Genomic DNA, 22,405 nt, shown 5'->3' with positions numbered 1-22,405 from the left:
GACACTTTTGGACAAGGCTCCACATGCTGGAGGCACGCTCTAAGCACCGCATGCTGAAGGCACGCTCTAAGCTCCGCATGCTGAAGGCACGCTCTAAGCTCCGCATGCTGAAGGCACGCTCTAAGCTCCGCATGCTGAAGGCACGCTCTCGGCTCCGCATGCTGAAGGCACGCTCTCGGCTCCGCATGCTGAAGGCACGCTCTCGGCTCCGCATGCTGAAGGCACGCTCTCGGCTCCGCATGCTGAAGGCACGCTCTCGGCTCCGCATGCTGAAGGCACGCTCTCGGCTCCGCATGCTGAAGGCACGCTCTCGGCTCCGCATGCTGAAGGCACGCTCTCGGCTCCGCATGCTGAAGGCACGCTCTCGGCTCCACATGCTGAAGGCACGCTCTCGGCTCCGCGTGCTGAAGGCACGCTCTCGGCTCCGCGTGCTGAAGGCACGCTCTCGGCTCCGCGTGCTGAAGGCACGCTCTCGGCTCCGCGTGCTAAAGGCACGCTCTCGGCTCCGCGTGCTAAAGGCACGCTCTCGGCTCCGCATGCTGAAGGCACGCTCTAGGCTCCGCATGCTGAAGGCACGCTCTATGCTCCGCATGCTGAAGGCACGCTCTATGCTCCGCATGCTGAAGGCATGCTCTATGCTCCGCATGCTGAAGGCACGCTCTATGCTCCGCATGCTGAAGGCACGCTCTATGCTCCGCATGCTGAAGGCACGCTCTATGCTCCGCATGCTGAAGGCACGGCACGCTCTCGGCTCCACGTGCTGAAGGCACGCTCTCGGCTCCACGTGCTGAAGGCACGCTCTCGGCTCCACGTGCTGAAGGCACGCTCTCGGCTCCACGTGCTGAAGGCACGCTCTCGGCTCCACGTGCTGAAGGCACGCTCTCGGCTCCACATGCTGAAGGCACGCTCTCAGCTCCACATGCTGAAGGCACGCTCTCAGCTCCACATGCGGAAGGCACGCTCTCAGCTCCACATGCTGAAGGCACGCTCTCAGCTCCACATGCTGAAGGCACGCTCTCAGCTCCACATGCTGAAGGCACGCTCTCAGCTCCACATGCTGAAGGCACGCTCTCCTCACTGACACACTATCCACGCTGACAGGTAACCAAGCAAGCAGCAGGACAGGGGAACGCTCGCAGCACGCAACCCAGCCGGCTCAGTACGCACCACTATGTGAGGGGGAGGGGCAGCACCAGGGAAGATGACAGTCCTATGACATGCCTGCCTCGAGGAGTGGTGGGGGAAACTGTGTGCGATTCGGAGAGGAATTCGCACCGAATTCCTGTTCAAATCACATGCAATTCTTTGCAGAGCAATTTGCGCCTATACATTTTTTATGGGCGCAAATCGCACAGCAAAGTAACAGTTTTGGGTATCAGGAGCATTTTTAAGATTACTCGTGAAAATACTTGATATCGGCACAGATACCAGTATCAGTGCATCCCCAATTTTTGGGTTAGGCCTCAAGCACACAGGAGCATAAATCAGCCCAGGTAAATTTTGGGTGGTAAAATAAATGGGCGCAAATTGCACTGCAAATTGCATGCGATTCCTGTCCGAATTGCATGCAGTTTCCCGCACCTGTAATTAGACATAAGGAGAGAAAGCACAGACTTCTAGTGCAGTAAACTTTATTTCCTTTTTCTTACCTGGTGATCTGGCCAGTAACACACTTGCTGTCTTAAGGCCCGTAAACATTGATAAGAAAATCGGAAGTAAAATTCCGTTGGACGAACGATCTGCCGCTTTTCGGATCGTAATACGGTGCTTTCGACAGCCGATTACGAATTTTCGGATGACAAAAACTGGATGTGCAGGCTATAAAATTTTTATCGCACGTCAACACAACATCCAATTTTCGTACAATTAGTACAGTTTTCGTCCAAAAAAAAAAAAAAAAACATAAGAGCAAGACTAGGCATGCTAAGGAATGAAAGAACACATACAAAACAATTCAACACATGACATCACTTCTGAAGTTGAATTCTGTCGTACGAGAATTTTTGTATGAAAGTAACCTCTTCACTTTTTTTTTTTTTTTTTCACTTTTTTCACTCTTCACTTTCCATATGAGACTAGCATGTAACAAAAAATAGACGAAAATTAGTCCGATAATCTGATTGTGTGATGAGAGGCTTTAGAGTGTCTCCACTCTGGATGGAGAATCAATAGACACATCTTTGCACAGCAAAACTGTTAATCTGGGGAGAGGGAGGGACCCACGGCATGCATGGGGCCCAGATAAATCATCCTCACCAAGATAAGGATTAAAGTAGAACTATACTCATAACTACTTGATAAAAAATAATGCTCTTTAGCAAGGAACATACATTCCACATGGTGGTTGTAAAGGCACAAGGTGCATTCTATGCATGAAAGTAAAAATTCTTCTGTGCGCAGCAGCCCCTACTAATACTTACTTAAGCCCCCTCTCAATCCAGTGATGTTCACAAGAGCCTTGCCTCTCTGGGGACTCGCACTCTTAATTGGCTGTTGGCAGCGGGGGGGGGGGGGCATTGGCTCCCGCTGCTGTCAATCACAGCCAGTGAGCCAATGAGAAGATGGAGGGGGGAAGGGCAGAACCTTGGATACACAGAGCAGCGGGAGTGTGCCTGCTTGGGTGCCCCCAGAGCAAGCTGCTTGCTATGGGGGCACCCTACAGGAGGGAGGAGCAAGGAGCGCCACAAGGGACCCGAGAAGAAGAGGATCCAGGCTGCACAGAGCAGGTAAGTATAACATGTTTGTTATTTTTTTTTAAAAAGGCCCCTTTTACACATACGGACCGTTTGTCTGTTTTTCATCCATCCATTGAGGGATGAAAAATGGACATCAATGCATTCCTATGGAAAAATGGATGACAACCAATGATCATCCGCTTCAGTCAATATCTGTTTTTTTTTGAACAGATGAAAGCCCTATTTTTCTTCCGTTAAAAAAAAAAAAAACGGATTGGACGAAAAACGGATGTAAACTGACAAATGGTCAGTTGTTGCATTGGTAGTGGATGTAGAAAAACGGACGAATACTTCATCCATTTTGATGTGACTGAACTGATGAAATGAACGGTCCATATGTGTGAAAGGGGCCTTAGGTTTTAGTATCACTTTTATAATTCTACTACCAAAATTAGCATTGCTCCAGTTTCCTCTTGGTGGAGGCTGCTATTTTGCTGAAGCCCAGAGCCCCTGACTAGAAGTAAATCATAAAGTGGAACTAAACCCATCAATTTAACAGTTTCAAAAAACAGATACATTACTGGAATGCTGGGTTTGCTAACTGTCAGATTTGCTTGTGTCATCAACCAAACTGTCAAATCTACAAATGGCTGGTGTTATAACTGATCACATGTGCGTGCTGCAAATCAAACAGACGCAGCTTCCTTGGCTGTAAAGGATAGAAGGGTTTAATTCCGCCTTAAGGCTGTCAGCAGATCGGCCTCTACAAACTCAGCAGTGCTTACAAATGGAGAGCAACTGAGCATGTGCAGAGCAGGGTGAGACATGGCATCACTGGATTTTAACCACTTAAGCCCCGGAAGATTTTACCCCCATTCCGACCAGGGGGTATTTTGCGATTCGGCACTGCGTGACTTTAACGGACAATTGCGCGGTCGTGCGACGCTGTACCTAAACGAATTTGACGTCCTTTTTTTCCCACAAACAGAGCTTTCTTTTGGTGGTATTTGATCACCTGTGCAATTTTTTGATCACACGCTATAAACAAAAAAAGAGCGTTAATTTTGCAAAAATAGCAATATTTTTCACATTTTTTTATATGAAATTCCCCCCAAAAAAAATGTAAAAATCAAAATTTTTTAACATTTTCGGCCAATTTGTTTTATGCTACCTATGTTTGGTAAAAAAAATCTCAAAAAGCGTATTTTGATTGGTTTGCGCAAAAGTTATCGCGTTTACTAACAAAGGGAAAGATTTTTGTCATTTTTGTTGTTTTTTTTTTTTAACGCGTAATGGCGGCGATCTGCGATTTTTTTTGCGGTACTGCGACATTGGGGCGGACAGATCGGACCCTTGACTGACATTTGTGACACCTTTGGGGTTACCAGTGACATTTCTACAGTAATCAGTGCTATATATATGCACTGTTACTGTAAAAATACACTGGTAGTGAAGGGGTTAACTTTATTTGGGAGGGAGGGGCTGTGTGTGTCCCTAGGGGCGTGCTTTCTACTGTGATTGGCTGTGGCTTGAGCTGTAAGGACACTGATCAACGGATCTACATAGTAGATCCATGTGATCAGTGTCTTTACAGTGAGGAGAATGACAGGTCGCTTGTTTACACAAGCTGCCTGACATTCTCCCTCTCCCCCGCCGATCGCCGAGTGGCCGGCGGACATCGGGTCCGTGACCACGCCTCAGGCGGCGCGCGCGCTCGCTCCCTAGACCCTCACAAGCAAGCAACGTAGCCCTACGTTAGTTTGCCTGTGAGGGGCTGACCGCCGGTCGGCAAGTGGTTAAACAGTACAGGCACTTATTTTACATTTTTTATATATACCTGCAAAATGGGCCAGCCTGAGGTGATCTAGCAGGACTTCATTTTCTGACTAAGGTTTCACATTAAGGATATGAAATTAGGGGAAAAAAAAAAAAAAAAAGAAAAACTTTTTTTTTTTTTTCAATTGTGTAAGAGGGAGGAGTAAGGAGGCAGGATAGAGAATCTTAAAGTGTAAACTAAATAAATAGATTAGATGATACCTGTCACAACTGTTTGTGTGCTCATCTGAACTGTCAAGCCATCAAACAGCTGGTGTCATAACTAATCACATGTGCAGCACTATAGCAGCTGCAGATCACACAGAGGCTAAAATGACAGCTGTGAAGAATAGCAGATCCTAATTCTATTTTTAGAAAAGGGTTGAAGATTCAGCTTTATGATCATCCAGCCCTATGTCCTCTTCTCGTTTTACTTCCTGAATGGGTTCTTCTTCTGGGTGTCCATGTCACTGTCTGCATGATGTGGACAATTCCCATTGGTTGGCTATCAGTTGCATTCTACCAGGATTCAGAAGGAATGATATTAGTGCAAGAGGACTAAAGCCCCGTACACACGTACCGATCGTCGGCATACAAATGTTCGTTTTTTCTCCCCGGGATGTCGGTGTCTGTTGAAAAGTGCAAAGACAGCACAAGGACAGCACAAGAATTTTGTCTGCAGACTTCAGCTGACTGCAGAAGTGATGTCATGTAATGGTTAACTTTCCCTGTGTTTTTAATTTTCTGAGCATGCCCAGTCTTGCAAATCTGCGGTCTGTCGGCCGAATTCTGTACTGACAGGCGAACAATCGTCCGTTCTGGTGTCCGCAGACAAAAATTTTCATGTTTGCACGAAAGACTTTTGTCCGCGGATTGTGCGCAGACATCTGTCGGAGGCACCATACTAACACGCGTACAATCGGCAGATCTTTCGTCCGCCGACGTTTGTATGCCGACGATCGGTACGTGTGTACGGGCCTTAAGGGGTAATGTGTGGTGCTGAGACACGGATGAAGGACTCAGGAGAGTATAACTGACTTCACCAGGGAAGGAAAACTGAACACCTGAAAGTATTGATTAGAGGGGGGTGGAAGAAAATATATTTTGGTTGGAGTTAGGCTTTGACTGCTTTCCACCCAGCCTATTATCAAAATGACAGTCGAATGGATGCTCTCCCTTCCCGGGTGGATGTCATATGACGTCCTCCCAGTCACGGGCCTCGCTACCACGATCTGTCATTATGTGTGTCCACCAGGCAGGACGCATAACAGACTATTGTACCAGGCCGGTGCTAGTATCTTGTGATAGTTGTGACCAATCAAATGACAGCTGTACACAATGAATGGCTTTCATTCATAGTGTACTATAGTGTTCATCTCTGTCACTGGGTACGTTGTTGCATGGCTGAGTAATTGTCATTCAAAGTGTGACAGTGTTAAAAGCTCAAAAAAATGGCCTGGCCTGGACTGGAAAGAGTCCAGTATTGAGGTGGTGAAGAGAGTGCTGAATGCTTTGCTCTGATCACAATGGGATGCCGCCTTCTATACAGTGCAAGGGGTACAAGGCCAGGCAGCAGACATTCAGCAAGGATGCTAAGCAGTCTATCAGCAAAGAGAATGCATTGGACGCCAAGCATGCTCTTTCAGCGGGGGCGCTGACGGCAGGCTTTCAGAGGGGGCGCTGACGGCAGGCTTTCAGCTGGGGCGCTGACGGCAGGCTTTCCGCAGGGGCGCTGACGGCAGGCTTTCCGAGGGGGCGCTGACGGCAGGCTTTCAGAGGGGGCGCTGATGCTAGGCTTTCAGAGGGGGCGCTGACGCCAGGCTTTCAGAGGGGGCTCTGACGCCAGGCTTTCAGAGGGGGCGCTGATGCTAGGCTTTCAGAGGGGGCGCTGATGCTAGGCTTTCAGAGGGGGCGCTGATGCTAGGCTTTCAGAGGGGGCGCTGATGCTAGGCTTTCAGAGGGGGCGCTGACGCCAGGCTTTCAGAGGGGACGCTGACGGCAGGCTTTCAGAGGGGGCGCTGACGCCAGGCTTTCAGAGGGGGCGCTGACGCCAGGCTTTCAGAGGGGGCGCTGACGCCAGGCTTTCAGAGGGGGCGCTGACGCCAGGCTTTCAGAGGGGGCGCTGACGCCAGGCTTTCAGAGGGGGCGCTGACGCCAGGCTTTCAGAGGGGGCGCTGACGCCAGGCTTTCAGAGGGGGCGCTGACGCCAGGCTTTCAGAGGGGGCGCTGATGCTAGGCTTTCAGAGGGGGCGCTGACGCCAGGCTTTCCGCAGGGACGCTGACGGCAGGCTTTCAGAGGGGGCGCTGACGCCAGGCTTTCAGAGGGGGCGCTGATGCTAGGCTTTCAGAGGGGGCGCTGACGGCAGGCTTTCAGAGGGGACGCTGACGGCAGGCTTTCAGAGGGGACGCTGACGGCAGGCTTTCAGAGGGGGCGCTGATGCTAGGCTTTCAGAGGGGGCGCTGATGCTAGGCTTTCAGAGGGGGCGCTGATGCTAGGCTTTCCGAGGGGGCGCTGACGGCAGGCTTTCAGAGGGGACGCTGACGCCAGGCTTTCAGAGGGGACGCTGACGCCAGGCTTTCAGAGGGGACGCTGACGCCAGGCTTTCAGAGGGGGCGCTGACGCCAGGCTTTCAGAGGGGGCGCTGACGCCAGGCTTTCAGAGGGGGCGCTGACGCCAGGCTTTCAGAGGGGGCGCTGACGCCAGGCTTTCAGAGAGGGCGCTGATGCTAGGCTTTCAGAGGGGACGCTGACGGCAGGCTTTCAGAGGGGGCGCTGACGGCAGGCTTTCAGAGGGGACGCTGACGCCAGGCTTTCAGAGGGGGCGCTGACGCCAGGCTTTCAGAGGGGGCGCTGACGCCAGGGTTTCAGAGGGGGCGCTGACGCCAGGCTTTCAGAGGGGGCGCTGACACCAGGCTTTCAGAGGGGGCGCTAAGTGCAGTATCTTCTTTACAGACAGCCTATAGAGAGGAGCCTAATGTATACAGTAAAGGAGTATGACCTTACAGCACAGCAAACAAATAAAGTGTTGACCCCAGATAACCCCTCAGTATGATGAAGATAAACACTTAGTAGAGCTGATATAAATCAGCAGAGTCATCCCCCAGGGTGTCCTGTGCACACAGATCCCCTCCCCCCGGGGGATATCCACCTGCTGGCCGTCCACACACAGAGCTGTCAAACAATGGGGACAGTAAGGTCCCTCCCCCCCAGTCCTATGTGTACTGTCCTCCCGGCTATACAGACTTCCCCTCACCTCCTGCTCTGTCTTCTCATCCAGAAATAGTCTCCCCCACTTCAGCACCGCGTCACTGCCCGTCTCTATGAGGTCACTCAGTGCTCTGCAAAGGCCGACTACGTCACCAGTGCGACGTCCAGCCGCCGCATTCTACCCCAGCACACCCCTCCGCCGCCCGGGCGCATGGAGATGACGAAAGAGACCGGCGGGAGGGGCCTCGCCTTGTGGCCGGGATACGTCACCATGACAAGGGGAGAATTGTCCCACAGTGCGACCTGAGGAGAGCTACCGGGAGTGCGGATACCATGGGGGGGCCGGCCACATGGACAGTGTGAGGCCAGGACTACAAACCCCCTCCTCACCGGATCATCCTCTCACCACAACAACACCAGCCGCCCCTCCCCCCTCCTCATTATCCAACCGACCATGAGCTGGTCCTTCTCCTCCAAGGGATCCAGACCTCTGCCGGCCCTCAGCAGCCTGCAACAGCAGAGACAGCGCCAACTAGACTGCCTCAAGGCCTGCCACAGCAGGTGAGACCACCGGGGGGCGTCCCGAATCACAGTCTCACTTCTAATGCTGTATACAATACAAAGCACCACACTCAGAGTACAGAAGGAGTGAGACTGATAGAGAATACAGCAGAAGGAGTGAGACTGATAGAGAATGCAGCAGAAGGAGTGAGACTGATAGAGAATACAGCAGAAGGAGTGAGACTGATAGAGAATGCAGCAGAAGGAGTGAGACTGATAGAGAATGCAGCAGAAGGAGTGAGACTGATAGAGAATGCAGCAGAAGGAGTGAGACTGATAGAGAATGCAGCAGAAGGAGTGAGACTGGTAGAGAATTCAGCAGGAGTGAGACTCCTACTTGGATAATTCTCTATGAGTCTCACAACTTCTGCTGCATTCTCTATCAGTCTCACTCCTTCTGCATTCTCTACCAGTCTCACTCCTTCTGCTGTATTCTCTACCAGTCTCACTCCTTCTGCTGCATTCTCTACCAGTCTCACTCCTTCTGCTGCATTCTCTACCAGTCTCACTCCTTCTGCTGTATTCTCTACCAGTCTCACTCCTTCTGCTGCATTCTCTACCAGTCTTACTCCTTCTGCTGCATTCTCTACCAGTCTCACTCCTTCTGCTGCATTCTCTACCAGTCTCACTCCTTCTGCTGCATTCTCTACCAGTCTCACTCCTTCTGCTGTATTCTCTACCAGTCTCACTCCTTCTGCTGCATTCTCTACCAGTCTTACTCCTTCTGCTGCATTCTCTACCAGTCTCACTCCTTCTGCTGCATTCTCTATCAGTCTCACTCCTTCTGCTGCATTCTCTACCAGTCTCACTCCTTCTGATGTATTCTCTTTTATTTTTTTTGCTGTATTCTCCCACTTGGGTCTCATTCCCTTTTCTGCAATTGTCTACGAGGAGTCTCACTCTTTTTGTTGCATTCTCCACCTAGGAGGAGTCTCGCTCCTTTAGCTGCATTCTCCAGCAGCACATAGACAGGAATGGGATAGCACACTGTGACCCCCGTCCCCCCTCCGTTACCGATGTTGCTGATATTTCGGGAAAGTGCTTGTACCGGAGTGATGTCTGCAGCTAGAGGCATCGCCCCCCCCCCCCCCCCCCCCAGAGCATTCGGCTCTGATCGGGTCTCCATGTAAAAAAATGGAAGTGATGTCATGAGTGACATCACTTCAGGGTATTGTCTGGCGCCAGATTAAAAAAAAGATGACAGCATTCAAAACAGCCAAACTTGGTGTTTTGCATCTTTTTAAGTGCAGAGGAGAGGTTTGGGGTCTTTTAGACCCAGAGATCCCTCCACAACAGTACCTGTCAAAAAAAAAATTACTAAAAAAATAAATATTTTTTTTAAATGTATAAAAATATCGGCCGATACCGATATGCATTGGCCAAAATATCGGTATCGGCAACGAAAAACCGTTGTCGGTCGATCACTAATATATACACCATCGGTCCCGAGTTACAAACATCCAACTTGCATACGACTAAAGCCCCGTACACACGCACAGATTGTCGGCCAACGTCCGATTGGCCGATTATCGGCTTGTTAGCATGATGCTTCCGACAACCAACTGCGAATTTTTGGCTGAAAAAAATCTGGTGTGCAGGCTATAAAATTTTTGTTGGCCAACATAGAACGGCCGATTGTTCCTCAGTCAGTACAGGTTTCGGCAGACAAAAATCAGATGAGCAAGACTGGGCATGCTCAGAGAAGAAAAAACACACGGAAAGTCAACCATCACATGACATCACTTCTGAAGTTGGTTTTTGTTGGCCAACAAAAGTCCAGTGCAAGTCTAGAGCACATTTCAACCAACAAACAACACTGGACAAAAGACGGCCGATCGGTTGACCAACAATCTGTGCGTGTGTACGAGGCTTAATACGTACATACGGAGGGAGACAACAGGAAGTGAGAAGAAATCTAGCCCTAGGAAGGGAAATTCACTCCTGTAAGAGTTCTCATGGGAATCCTTGTTTCCACCACAACCCAAAATTTCCAAAATCCAGTTGTCATAGGGACAGAAAGTGAGGTGAAATCTTGTGAACAGGGGTAGAGACAGCAAAACAAATGGTACAGGGGGGTTAACCCTTCCCTATGCTATCCAAAAAAACTTAAAAATTATTCTTTTGGCTGGAGCTACACCTAAAAAAAAAAAATGTACCTGTTCCGACTTGCAAACAAATTCAACTTAAGAACAAACCTACAGTCCCTATCTTGTTTGTAACCTGGGAAACGTATGTGTGTGTGTGTGTATATATATATATATATATATATATATATATATATATATATATATATATATATATATATATATATATATATAATGTTACACTATATTGTCAAAAAATATTGTGACGTCTGCCTTTACACGCACATGAACTTTAATGGCATCCCAGTCTTAGTCCGTAGGGTTCAGTATTGTTGGCCCACCCTTTTCAGCTTTGACAGCTTCAACTCTTCTGTGAAGACTGCCCACAAGGTTTAGGAGTGTATCTATGGAAATGTTCGAACATTCTTCCAGAAGTGCGCTTGTGAGGTCAGGCACTGATGTGGATGAGAAGGCCTGGCTCACAGTCTCCACTCTAATTCATCCCAAAGGTGTTGTGATGGGAGTCATTTTGGGTGGGGGGACAATTGAAACCAGCTTACATTAGAGAGGTTAGGAAACCCCTGTCTCAGCTCCTTATGTGTAAGTCACCCTGTGTCTATGAGGGGCACAGGGTGACTGAGAAAATGATAAACAACTACTTAATAAACACTGAGAATATGGTTTTGATTACTTCAAATGGGACAGTAATATTTATCAACAATATCCCTCAAGAAATATATTTAGATTTAATCCCATTTTACACCATGACTCTTGAATAATCAAAGCATTGGTTAGATGTGGATTCCATGGTTAATTGTCACCTATTGTTTGTCTGCCTGCTAGTGTAGCACCCTCCTAGTTAGGTGCTAGTTAGAGTCGTTTTGGCTCTGTCTGCTTATCAGAAGAGCAGCAGGCAAAACATATGTGCACTCTGCTTATCAGGGAGCAGGATTTGTAGTCAGGTCTGCTCAGTGTGCTCAGTGTGCATTCATTTGGTCTTAGGGAGTGTCCACAGCTGATCCAATGGGGAAGCACGTTGGCTACTGGAGGAAACCTAACCAATGGTACACAGGCTTTTGGTACTGTCCCAGTGGGTTGGCACAGACAGTGGTGCATTATGGGACAGGGTATAAAAAGCCATGGGCACATGTGGTAGAGGTCTTTTGGCGGGAAGCCAGGTCCCAGAAGGAGGGTAGCAGCTGCCTCCTCTTCTGCAACAGTTGGTGGTGGTCACAGGCAGTCGGCCTGGTGTACCAGAGGTGTGAGACTGAACCCAGAGGTCCAGGAGAAACTGACTACAGGAGTTGGGGCACAGCAGAATCTGAAAAAGCAGTGTCCTTGAGTACAGAGGAACTTGCCCAGGGGGTCTGCCCAGGAAGGGAACCACTCCGGAGTGTAGAGTCAGTGAACGGGAGTCAGCTAGCCCATTGAGAAAGGGGGTACTAGGGGATTGCCCCGAAGAGAAATGTAATGGAAATACTTACCTCATCTTCATTCAAGTGGCAGGATGAAGCAGCGGCCTTGCCCCATTCTCAAGTCAGAAGTCCTCAGCATTGTGAATAGTTAACAGTTGGAGTATCCCACTCATCCCTTCTCCCATCCCAATTTAAATAAAACCACAAAAACAACCCCTAGACTGATCATTGACTGAACCAAGAACTATGTTTCTGCAACCAGTTGCTACGGGTAACCTTTGGGAATTCTTAAAGTGTAATACTCAGCAATCCTCTAGGGCTGGGTTTCTCAACTCCGGTCCTCAGGGCACACTAACAGGCCAGGTTTGCAAGATAACTGAAATACATCACAGGTGATATAATTTGCTGCTCAGTGATTGCAGTTTTCTAGTCTGCATCCCCCCAAGGTGATACTTAAAATCTGGCCTGTTAGTGTGCCCTGAGGACCGGAGTCTAGAAACACTGCTCTAGGGGGCAGTGCTACACTAGTATTGTGTGCACTCGGCCTAGGCTGGTTTAGGTGACTAGTTAATTAGCTCAAGTTACATAGTGAGGTCAAAATAAGACATCAATCAGTCCTTCCAGTTCAACCCATGATGTGTGTGTGTTTGCTGTTCACTGCACATTGTATACCCCTGAATGGTCGTTAAGGTGCCCATCTAACTATCGATGATCCCTGCTGATACCACTGCTTGTGGAAGAGAATTCTGCTTCATTACCGCTCTGACAGTAAAGAACCCTATACGCAGTTTTATACGCATGCTTGTAGTCTTTCCTCATAGCTGATGTCCTCCATTCCCCTAATTATCTTTGTTGCCCTTCTCTGGACTCTCTCCAGTTCCAGCACATCTTTCCTAAAGACCGGTGCCCAGAACTGGATGGCATACTCCAGATGTAGCCGGAGAGTCTTGTAGAGTGGAAGAATAATCTCTTTATTTCTGGCGTGAACCCCCTTTTTTATACATGCCAGTATTCTGTTGGCTTTGCTTCCAGCAGCTTGGCATTGCATGCCACTGCTAAGCCTGCTGTGTACTAGGACCCCCCAGGTCCTTTTCAATCTTGGATTCACCCAGAGCTCCTCCACCTAGTGAGTAACTTGTGTTCGTATTTCTGACACCCAAGTGCATTACCTTACATTTTTTGACATTAAACCTCATCTGCCATGTAGTTGCCCACCCCATTATTTTGTTCAGATCTGCTTGTAAGGTTACCACGTCCTGCATAGAAGATATTGGGCTGCTTAGCTTAGTATCGTCCGCAAATACTGAGATTGTACTAGATATCCCCTCCTCTAGATCATTTTATGAATACATTGAATAGGATTGGTCACAGGACAGATCCTTGGGGGAACCCACTTTCCACACCCAACCAATCCGATTACTCCCCATTTATTACCACCCTCTGGACTCGCCCCTGAAGCCAGTTTTCAATCCAGGTACTCACCCTATGGTCCATACCTACGTACCTTACTTTGTACAGTAAGCGTTTGTGGGGAATGGTGTCAAATGCCTTTGCAAAGTCCAGATACACCACATCCACAGGCTTACCTTTATCCAGATGGCAGCTCACTACATCGTAGTAGGTTAATAGATTGGTCTGGCAAGAACGATTTTTCATGAATCCATGCTGATTTCATGAATCCATGCTGATTACTACTAATAATACTGTTTTCATTACTAAAGTCTTGTATATAGTCCCTTAACATCACATCCAAACTTTTGCAGACTACTGATGTTAGGCCAGGGCTTGACAAATTTGCTTGAAATCTAGGAGCCAGCTAAAAAAAAGTTAGGAGTCAGTTTTTTTTTCGCGCATGCCGAATGGCCGGCTTCTGTCAGACCGGCTGCCATACACACAGGCCCAATGGTGGCCAGTTTTGATTGAACCGGCTGATGATGCCCGGCATTCAACCCGTGTGTACTTTGTTTACTTCTTCTGAGAGATTTTAAAGGAATACTCCAACCACCATCACCACTTCAGTGATTTGAAGTTGTCATGGTGGTAGAAGTCAGAAACACTGCACATGCTGGGATATTTACAATTGTGTGCTGGGGGCTAGTTGCACCCCCTAGCACATGTAACTTACTGCTGGCGGGAAATGCTGGCTGAGATCATGGACTGGCGCTGGAGGAAGCATACAGAGCCGATGCTTCCTGTATCTCTCCTCTCACAGGTGACAGTACAGGGCCGGAACTGCACAGGAAGAATCGGCTCTGTTCTGTCACAGCTGACAGGCACCGTTCTTTTGTCAGACATCCCAAGTCTCCTGCGAGGTGCGGGAAACTCCTGAATGCGGGGGCGGCACTTGTGGGTGTTAAGGAGCCGCAGCCCGCATGTGGGAGACTCCAGCAGCTCGCAGGACATTTGGGATGTCTGGCGACAAGACCCCTTCAGCAGTGTAACCCAGGCGCCAGCCCACAAATTCTAGTCGCCAATGCGACCTGGCGCCTGGGGTTTGTCTATCCCAGTGTTAGGCTGACCGGCCTATAATTCCCCAGGATATATCTCGGCCCTTTTTTAAATATTGGTACCACGTTGGCTTTTTTCCAATCAGCTGGCACTATTTTCGTCAGTAGAATATCCATAAAAATTAGGAACAATGGTCTGGCTATCAACTGGCTGATTTATTATGTACCCGCGGGTGTAAGCCATCTGGTCCCGGTGACCTATTTATGTTAAGTTTTTCAAGTCTAGTTCTGAGTCATCTATTAACCATGAGGGTGCTTCCTGTGATTTATTAATTTTAACATTACAAGCTGGGTTAATGTAGGCCCCCAATTCTTTTGTAAAGGCTGAGGAAAATTTATTTAGCACCTTCGCCTTCTCTCTGTCCTCTGTGGCCAGATTCCCTAAAGCCCTGTACACATGCACAGATTGTTGGCCAACCGATCGGCCGTCTTTTGTCCAGTGTTGTTTGTTGGTTGAAATGTGCTCTAGACTTGCACTGGACTTTTGTTGGCCAACAAAAACCAACTTCAGAAGTGATGGTTTACTTTCCCTGTGTTTTTTTCTTCTCTGAGCATGCCCAGTCTTGCTCATCTGATTTTTGTCTGCCGAAATCTGTACTGACTGAGGAACAATCGGCCGTTCTTTGTTGGCCAACAAAAATTTTATAGCATGCACACCAGATTTTTTTCGGCCGAAAATTCGCAGTTGGTTGTTGGAAGCATCATACTAACAAGCCTACAATCGGCAGATCGGACGTTGGCCGACAATTTACGGCCAACAATCTGTGCGTGTGTACGGGGCTTTAGTCGTTTTTTTTTTTTGGGGCCAATGTGTTCTGGCCTCACTTTCTTACTATTTATATACTTAAAGAATTTATTGGGGTTTTTTTTTTTTTTTTTTACTCTCTTCCGCTAGGTGCCTTTCGTGTTCTATTTTAGCCGCCTTGATTGCGCCCTTGCATTTCTCATTGCACTCTTTGTAATGTTGGAATGCTGCCAATGACCCCTCAGTCTTGTATTTTTTGAAGGCTTTTTCTTAGTTTTAATATGCAATTTTATTTTGGAGTTTAGCCACCCAGGGTTTATTTAAGATCTTTTAAACTTACTCCCCTTTTGGAATGCACTGGCCAATCCCTTTTATTTATTATGTTCTTGAAGTACTCCCATTTTTTCTCTGTGTTTTTTGTTCCCAAGGTTCTATCCCATTTTATACTGTCTAGCAAAGAGTGCAGTTTAGGGAAGTTGGCTCTTTTGAAATTCAGTTTCCTTGTATTACGATTTATACTGAAACTAATTGACCCATGGTCACTGTTTCCTAAGTTGCCCTGTATTTCTACATCCATGATCAGGTCTGTATTTTTAGTAATCAGTAGGTCTAGCAAAGCTTTGTTTATTGTCAGTGCGTTCACCATCTGACCCATGAATTTGTCTTGCAAAACATTTAGGAAATAGCGAGCCTTAGACGAATGCGCGGTTCTTTCTGCCCGGTCTATATCTGGATAAATAAAATCCCCCATTATAATGACATTTCTCATCCTTGCTGCCATTCCAAGCTGTGATGGGAGGTCTGACTCCCCCTCCTCCTACTGGTTGGGGGGCCTATAGCATACACCCAATAATACTTTCCCCATAGTACCTTCCCTTTGAAGTTCTACTCATAGGAATTCTACCTCCTCCTTCGCTCCATTCGTGATATCGTCCCTCATATTTACCAGCACATTGTTCTTGATATGCAGGCATACCCCTCCCCTCTTTTTTAACCTTCTCTATCTGAGATATAGGGAATACCCCTAACGACCTGAGCTTCCAGGGAAGCAACGTGATTACATTTTGCGCAGCTGTATTAGCCCTCGATCGCATGTTCGAGGGACGCATACATGCCACAAGATGTACACCAAATCAAATCTCCATACCTGCCAGGCATTGTACCCACTAATCTAATGGGGATTGGGAATATACTTATGTCCTGTTTAGCTGTTTACTACCTTCCTCACTCGGGTACTTGCAGCACTCGGGTACTATACTCGGATACGGTACTCCAATACTCAGAATACTCAGGTGCTCACTGTGCTCGGATACTCCCACTACTCGGATACTCCCCCCCCCCCCCTCGGATATAATACTAAGATACTCGCAATACTCTGTACTCGATACTCAGATACAATAATCATATCCAATACTCAGGTACTCAAACTACTCAGGTACAATACTCAGATACTCATGATGCTCAGATATGATACTCTGTTGGTTGTTCATACATATGTATATATGTTAATTCTATTTCTGTATACAATTTCATCTGCATACGATAATGTAATCAGGCACCTGACCTGGTGGGGTATATATTCTGTGTGAGATTGTTCAATAAACAGTTCCAGATCTCATACAAGCTATTGTTGGCTAGTCTTGTATGTTATTCGGCTGTAATATCTGATATCTATGTTTAAGACTGGAAGAAGCGGTATACTGACTGAAGCACTCAAGCACGGTGTGGGTCGTTTTTGTCACCGGTATTTTATCAGGTTGAGGTCACGACTTTGTGCAGGCCAGTCAAGTTCCTCCACCCCAAACTCGCTCATCCATCTCTTTATGGACCTAGCTTTGTGCACTGGTGCGCAGTCATGTTGGAACAGGAAGGGGCCATCGCCAAACTTTTTCCACAAAGTTGGGAGCATGAAATTGTCCAGGCTGGCACCTTAAGAGTTCCCTTCACTGGAACTAAGTGACACATACCTGGGGAAAAAAAAAACCCACATCATAACCCCCTCCCCCCCCCCCCTCCACCAAATCGTTTGGACCAGTGCACAAAGCAAGGTCCATAAAGACATGGATGAGCGAGTTTGGGGTGGAGGAACTTGACTGGCCTGTACAGAATCCTGACCTCAACCCGATAGAACACCTTTGGGATAATTTAGACTGCAAACTGCGAGCCAAGCCTTCTGGTCTAAAATCAGTGCCTGACCTCCCAAATGCGCTTCTTTAAGAATGGTCAAACATTCCTATAGACACACTCCTAAACCTTGTAGACAGCCTTCTGAGAAGAGTTGAGGCTGTCATAGCTGCAAAGGGTCGACCAACTAAAACCTACAGACTAAGACTGGGATGCCATTAAAGTTCATGTGCATGTAAAGGCAGGCATCCCAATACTTTTGACATTATAGTGTATATATTTTTTAGCATAGGCCCTAAGGAATAAAATGGCGATCGTTGCAATTTTTTATGTCACGGTTTTTGCGCAGAGGTTTTGCAAACACATTTTCTTTTTTTGGAAAAGAATACACTTTAACCACTTTAACCTCTGGAAATTTACCCCCTTATTACCAGGCCACTTTTTGTGATACGGCACTGCTTTACTTTAAGGGACAATTGTGCGGTCCTGCAACACTGTACCTAAATAAAATTTGTCATTTTTTTCCCCCACAAATAGAGTTTTCTTTTGGTGGTATTTGATCACCACTGTTTTTTTTTTTTTTTATTTTTTAAACCAAAAAAAAAAACCCAACAATTTTGAAAAAAAATATATACATTTTCTTCTTATTGCTAGAAGACATCCATTTAACCACTTCGGGTCCGGAAGATTTTCCCCCTTAATGACCAGGCCCTATTTTGCGATTCGGCACTGCGTTACTTTAAAAGACATTTGCGCGGTCGTGTGACGCTGTACCCAAATAAAATTGACGTCCTTTTTTTTCCCCCCACAAATAGAGCTTTCTTGGTGGTATTTGATCGTTTTTTTTTTTTTTTTTTTTTTGCGCTATAAACAAAAAAAGAGCGACAATTCTGGAAAAAAAAATATTTTTTTCACATTCTGCTATAAAACATTCCCAAAAAAAATATTTAAAAATCAAAATTTAACATTTTAGGCCAATTTGTTTTCTGCTACATATTTTTGGTAAAAAAATTGCAATAATCGTATTTTGATTTGTTTGCACAAAAGTTATCGCGTCTAACTGCGGGAAAGACTTATGTCACTTTTATTGTGTTTTTTTTTTTTTTTTCGGGACTGCAACATTGCGGCGGACAGATCGGACCCCTGACTGACATTTTTGACACTTTTGGGGGGACCAGTGACATTACTACAGTAATCGGTGCTAAAAATATGCACTGTTACTAAATGTGTACCTAGGGGCGTTTTTTCTAACTGTATGGGGGCGGGGCTTGTGAAATGTTTACAGAGACCTGTGTGCCTATATAGAAGGCATGCATAGGCGCTCTGTGATCATTGCAGAGAGCAGAACAGTCGGCTGTGTTTACAACAGCATCCTGTCCTTCTCTCTTAGCGGGGAGGGATCGCAGATGTCAGGCGGCAATCGGAACCGCCTGGCCCATCCATGCATCGGAGTCCCTGCTGCCAAGTGGGAGCGGGGCGGCTCGTGCTCGCCCCTTAGCGGCAGGTGCGCGACCAACGTATACCTACGTTGGTTTGTGCAGGGACGGCTGCCTGCCGCAATATAACTGCGGCGGGCGGTCGGGAAGTGGTTAAAAAAAAAAATTCTTTCTTTTCTCTACATTTGGGCCAATATGTATTCTGCTACATCTTTTTGGTAACAAAAATCCCAATACACGTATATTGATTGCTTTATGTGAACGTTGTAGCGTCTATGAACTATAGGATATATTTATGGAATTTTTATTTTTTAATACTAGTAATAGTGGTTGATCAGTGACCTATAGCGAGACTGCAATATTGTGGCGGACAATCTGACACACTTGACACTAATACAGTGATCAGTGCTAAAAATATACACTGTCGCTTTACTAATGACACTGACTGGGAAGGGGTCAAACACCTAAGGCGATCAAAGGGTTAACTTTGTGCCTAGCCAGTTTTTTTGTGTGCTGCTTTTACTAGGGGAAAAGGTGGATTCATCCCTCCCCCCCCCCCCCCCCCTTTTCAGAACTGAACTGCCTTGTTTACATAGGCAGAGCTCCGTTCTGTGTCTCTGCCTGACGATCGGCGAGTGCCAGAGGACATCGAGTGCCCTACATTCTCAGGTTGGCTTCTGTTGGGAATAATCACAGCAGAAGCGGCCCGCTGGCAGAATAAGTGCGTGCCCCCTGTAGGTGGAAGTTCAAGATCACATAAATATATATACCGTTTACATATGCGTACGTGACTTACATATGTGTTCACTTCTGTGCACGAGCACAGGGGAATGGGGGCGCTTTACATTTTTTCGTTTTTTTTATTACTTTTGTTCCTATTACAAGGAATGTAAACATCCCTTGTAATAGAAATAAGAATGACAAGTCCTATTTATGGAGAGATGTGAGGTCAAAAAGACCCCAAATCTCTTCTTTACCTTTTTAGGCTGGGTTCACACTGCACGGAGCGGCTCACTGCATGGGTCCAGTGTGTCCCTGTTCACCGTTTCGGCTCCGATTTCAGTCCGAATTTTTGGCTTAATTTGAACCTGAAACAGACCAGACCAGAAACAGACCAGAAGACACACAGGACTCCTGTGCAATTTGCACCGGAAGATAAGTGAACCGGCTCCATAGAGAGCTGATCACAATCTCCTGACGTGCAAATTTGATGCGGCGAAACCCGCATCCAATTTACAATAGGGTGAACCAAGCCTTAAAGGCAAAAGATAAAAAAAAAAAAAGAAAAAAAAAATTGTTTACTTCCTGTCTGCAACATATAACATTGCTTCGGGCTTCCAAGGCTATAGAGGCAATCTCAAAGATGATCTACTCTTTTGATTGCCTGGGACCAGCCAGCGGGTCGTTCCTTAAGTGAGCCGACAGAATCGGTAAGCCTGAGAGAAACTGGCGGGGGAGGGGGGGGTTGACCCCTGGGGGGGGGGGGTTGACACCTGACGCCGCTTCTGAAAGCTTTCCAGTGGCTCATGAGCCGCTTGGAACACTTTCATGAGAAAGCCAGCTGCCGGGTGATGGGTTGTGCCACTTATTCCTTTTCTGTGGTTTTCATGCTTTTCTACCACAAATTTCTTACCCCCCAAAATCATTCGATATTTTCTTGTCAAACAATTTATCATAAAGAGAAACATTCGTACTGACCATTCTAGGCTTGTCAGTCTTTATAAGTAGTTACAGCAACAAATTTTGTTATCCCTTTGGCATAAAGGTTTTCCATGATTAAATAAAAGCTGACCATTGTAAGCCCCCCCGTTAGTAGTAAATGGTTTGTCCCAACCCAGTAACTTCCATTTTGACTGGACAGCTTGGTCTGTTAAAGGAAGGTGGAAAAAACATTATCTGGCGGAATGACCCAGTGAAAAAAGAACTAATGCAGCCTTCACATCTCAGAGCTGGTAAACTGCAATATATTGAACTTTGGTTTACTGTCACTTTCATTTATTTAAACAGCCTGCATGATATGCCGGGATCAAAGGTTTCAAATTTATTTTTTTTTTTTTTTGAGAGATTGCAGTCATTCCTCAGACTGTGACTCCTTCATGTGACACATTAGTCATTGTTACATGAGCCTCAGCATGGCTCTACTTGTTACTTTACTGTCAGCTGACTGCAGACTAACTCCACAACATTCCTTCTATCTTCTTCTATTTCACTTTCTGCTCAGCCCTCAATTCTTCCAGCTGCGTGAACTTCTTGGAACTTTGTTTCCTGGTTAGAAAGAATAAACTACTGCAATCAATGATTTTCTTTCTTAGCAAGCAAACACATATCTTACTGTCTTCCTTCTAGCGCATATAAAAAACCAGAGCATTGTGATACAATGCTTACTATGGATAATACTCCGGTGGGCTTTCACAGCTTATTGTGGTCTGTTATCAGTGTGCAATATCTGTGATTGTTGTCTTAAGCCCCGTACACACGATCAGATTATCGAACGATCTGTCGTCTGTTTTTTGTGGCATGCTAGTCTGATGTGGAAAGTGAAGAGGTTATTATCATACGAATTTTCCCATATGACAGAATTCTACTTCAGAAGTGATGTCATGTGCTGGATTGCTTTGTATGTGTTCTTTCATCTCTGAGCATGCCTAGTCTTGCTCTTAAGATTTTTTTTCCGTCAATCTGCACTAATGAGATGAAAATCAGACGTTGTTTTGACGGACGACAAAAATTTTATAGCCTGCACATCAGGATTTTGTCAGCCGAAAAGTTGGAGTCGGCTGCCGAAAGCACCATACTAACAATCCAAAAATCGACAGATCGGTCGTCGGACAAATTTTCCCTACAGATTTTCTTATTGTGTGCACGGGCCTTAAGGCATCACCGCTCTATGTTCTAGCATGGTAGAAAATGCTGTATAACCCCTTCCAGAGAAGGGCCTTTTCTGGTACTTTTTGTTTACATGTAACCATCAGTATTTTTTGCTAGAAAGTTACTTAGAACCCCCAAATACTCTATTCTTCTTAAAGCAGAGGCCCTAGAGAATAAAATGGTGGGTTTTGTAATGGTTTTATGTCACACAGTATTTGCACAGCAGTTTTTCAAACGCAAGTTTTTTTTTTTTTTTTTTGAGAAATACACTTTTTTTTTAAATTTTATTGCAAAACACACAGTACATAACCCAAATTTTTTGTAAAATATAAAAGATATTATGCTGAATAAATAGATACCAAGCACGCCACGCTTTAAAATTGAGCACACCCATACAACAACAACCAACAAAGAAAATGTTACTATACATAGGCAACGTTTTTAAAAGCCTTTACAGGTTACCAGTTTGTTTACACAGGGGGTCTGGTACTATAATTACTGCCTATGATCTGATGTTCACGGTGACTTCTCACTTCTTCTTTTTTTAATTATTTTTTTTTTTTTTTTTTTTTTACATAGTCCCTTTTTAAAAAAAAAAAAACATTTTGATCATTTTTATTGCTTTCACAAGAAATGTAAACATCCTTGTGACAGCAATAGGCATGGGACTGGTACTCCTAATTGAGAGATCTGGGGTCTATAATACCCCAAATCCCACCTGTGCTCTTAAAAGCATTTAAAAGACCAAGAAACTGTGTTTTTGAATGCTTTTGATTTATTTATTTTTTTTTAAATGGCACCGTTGACATCCAGGTAAACCAGAATTGATGTTAGGTCATTGCTTCAGAGTTGCCATAGTAGAGAAACAATCAAAGCCGATCCTGGTTTTGTTTGGCTGTCCGACCATCCAGTGGACCCACCAGTTGGCAACTCAGATCCCCCAGTGGAAAGGGACAGTCTGAACAAGC

General features: G+C 46.2%; 2 protein-coding genes across 4 annotated transcripts in view; one reads left to right on the top strand and one right to left on the bottom strand.

The window, feature by feature from the left end:
* CNOT7 (CCR4-NOT transcription complex subunit 7) overlaps nucleotides 1–7,902 on the bottom strand; it is a 102,276-nt gene extending 94,374 nt beyond the window's left edge. The window contains exon 1 of the mRNA XM_082243048.1: nucleotides 7,744–7,902. The gene's annotated coding sequence lies outside the window, so the exon portion shown is untranslated. The remainder of the gene's footprint in view (nucleotides 1–7,743) is intronic.
* A 225-nt stretch (nucleotides 7,903–8,127) lies between these two features.
* VPS37A (VPS37A subunit of ESCRT-I) overlaps nucleotides 8,128–22,405 on the top strand; it is a 73,399-nt gene continuing 59,121 nt past the window's right edge. For 2 of the 3 annotated variants that reach the window (XM_082243047.1, XM_082243046.1), the window contains exon 1: nucleotides 8,128–8,258. In XM_082243047.1, coding sequence (XP_082099173.1) covers nucleotides 8,152–8,258 — 107 coding nt within the window. In that variant the 5' untranslated portion in view covers nucleotides 8,128–8,151. The remainder of the gene's footprint in view (nucleotides 8,259–22,405) is intronic. The other variant, XM_082243045.1, reaches the window with a different exon arrangement.

The sequence above is a fragment of the Pelophylax lessonae genome (assembly GCF_965119305.1).
Source record: "Pelophylax lessonae genome assembly, chromosome: 1".
Lineage (NCBI taxonomy): Eukaryota > Metazoa > Chordata > Amphibia > Anura > Ranidae > Pelophylax > Pelophylax lessonae.
Note: the sequence above shows the minus strand (reverse complement) of the source record. Positions and strands in the feature narration are given on the sequence as shown.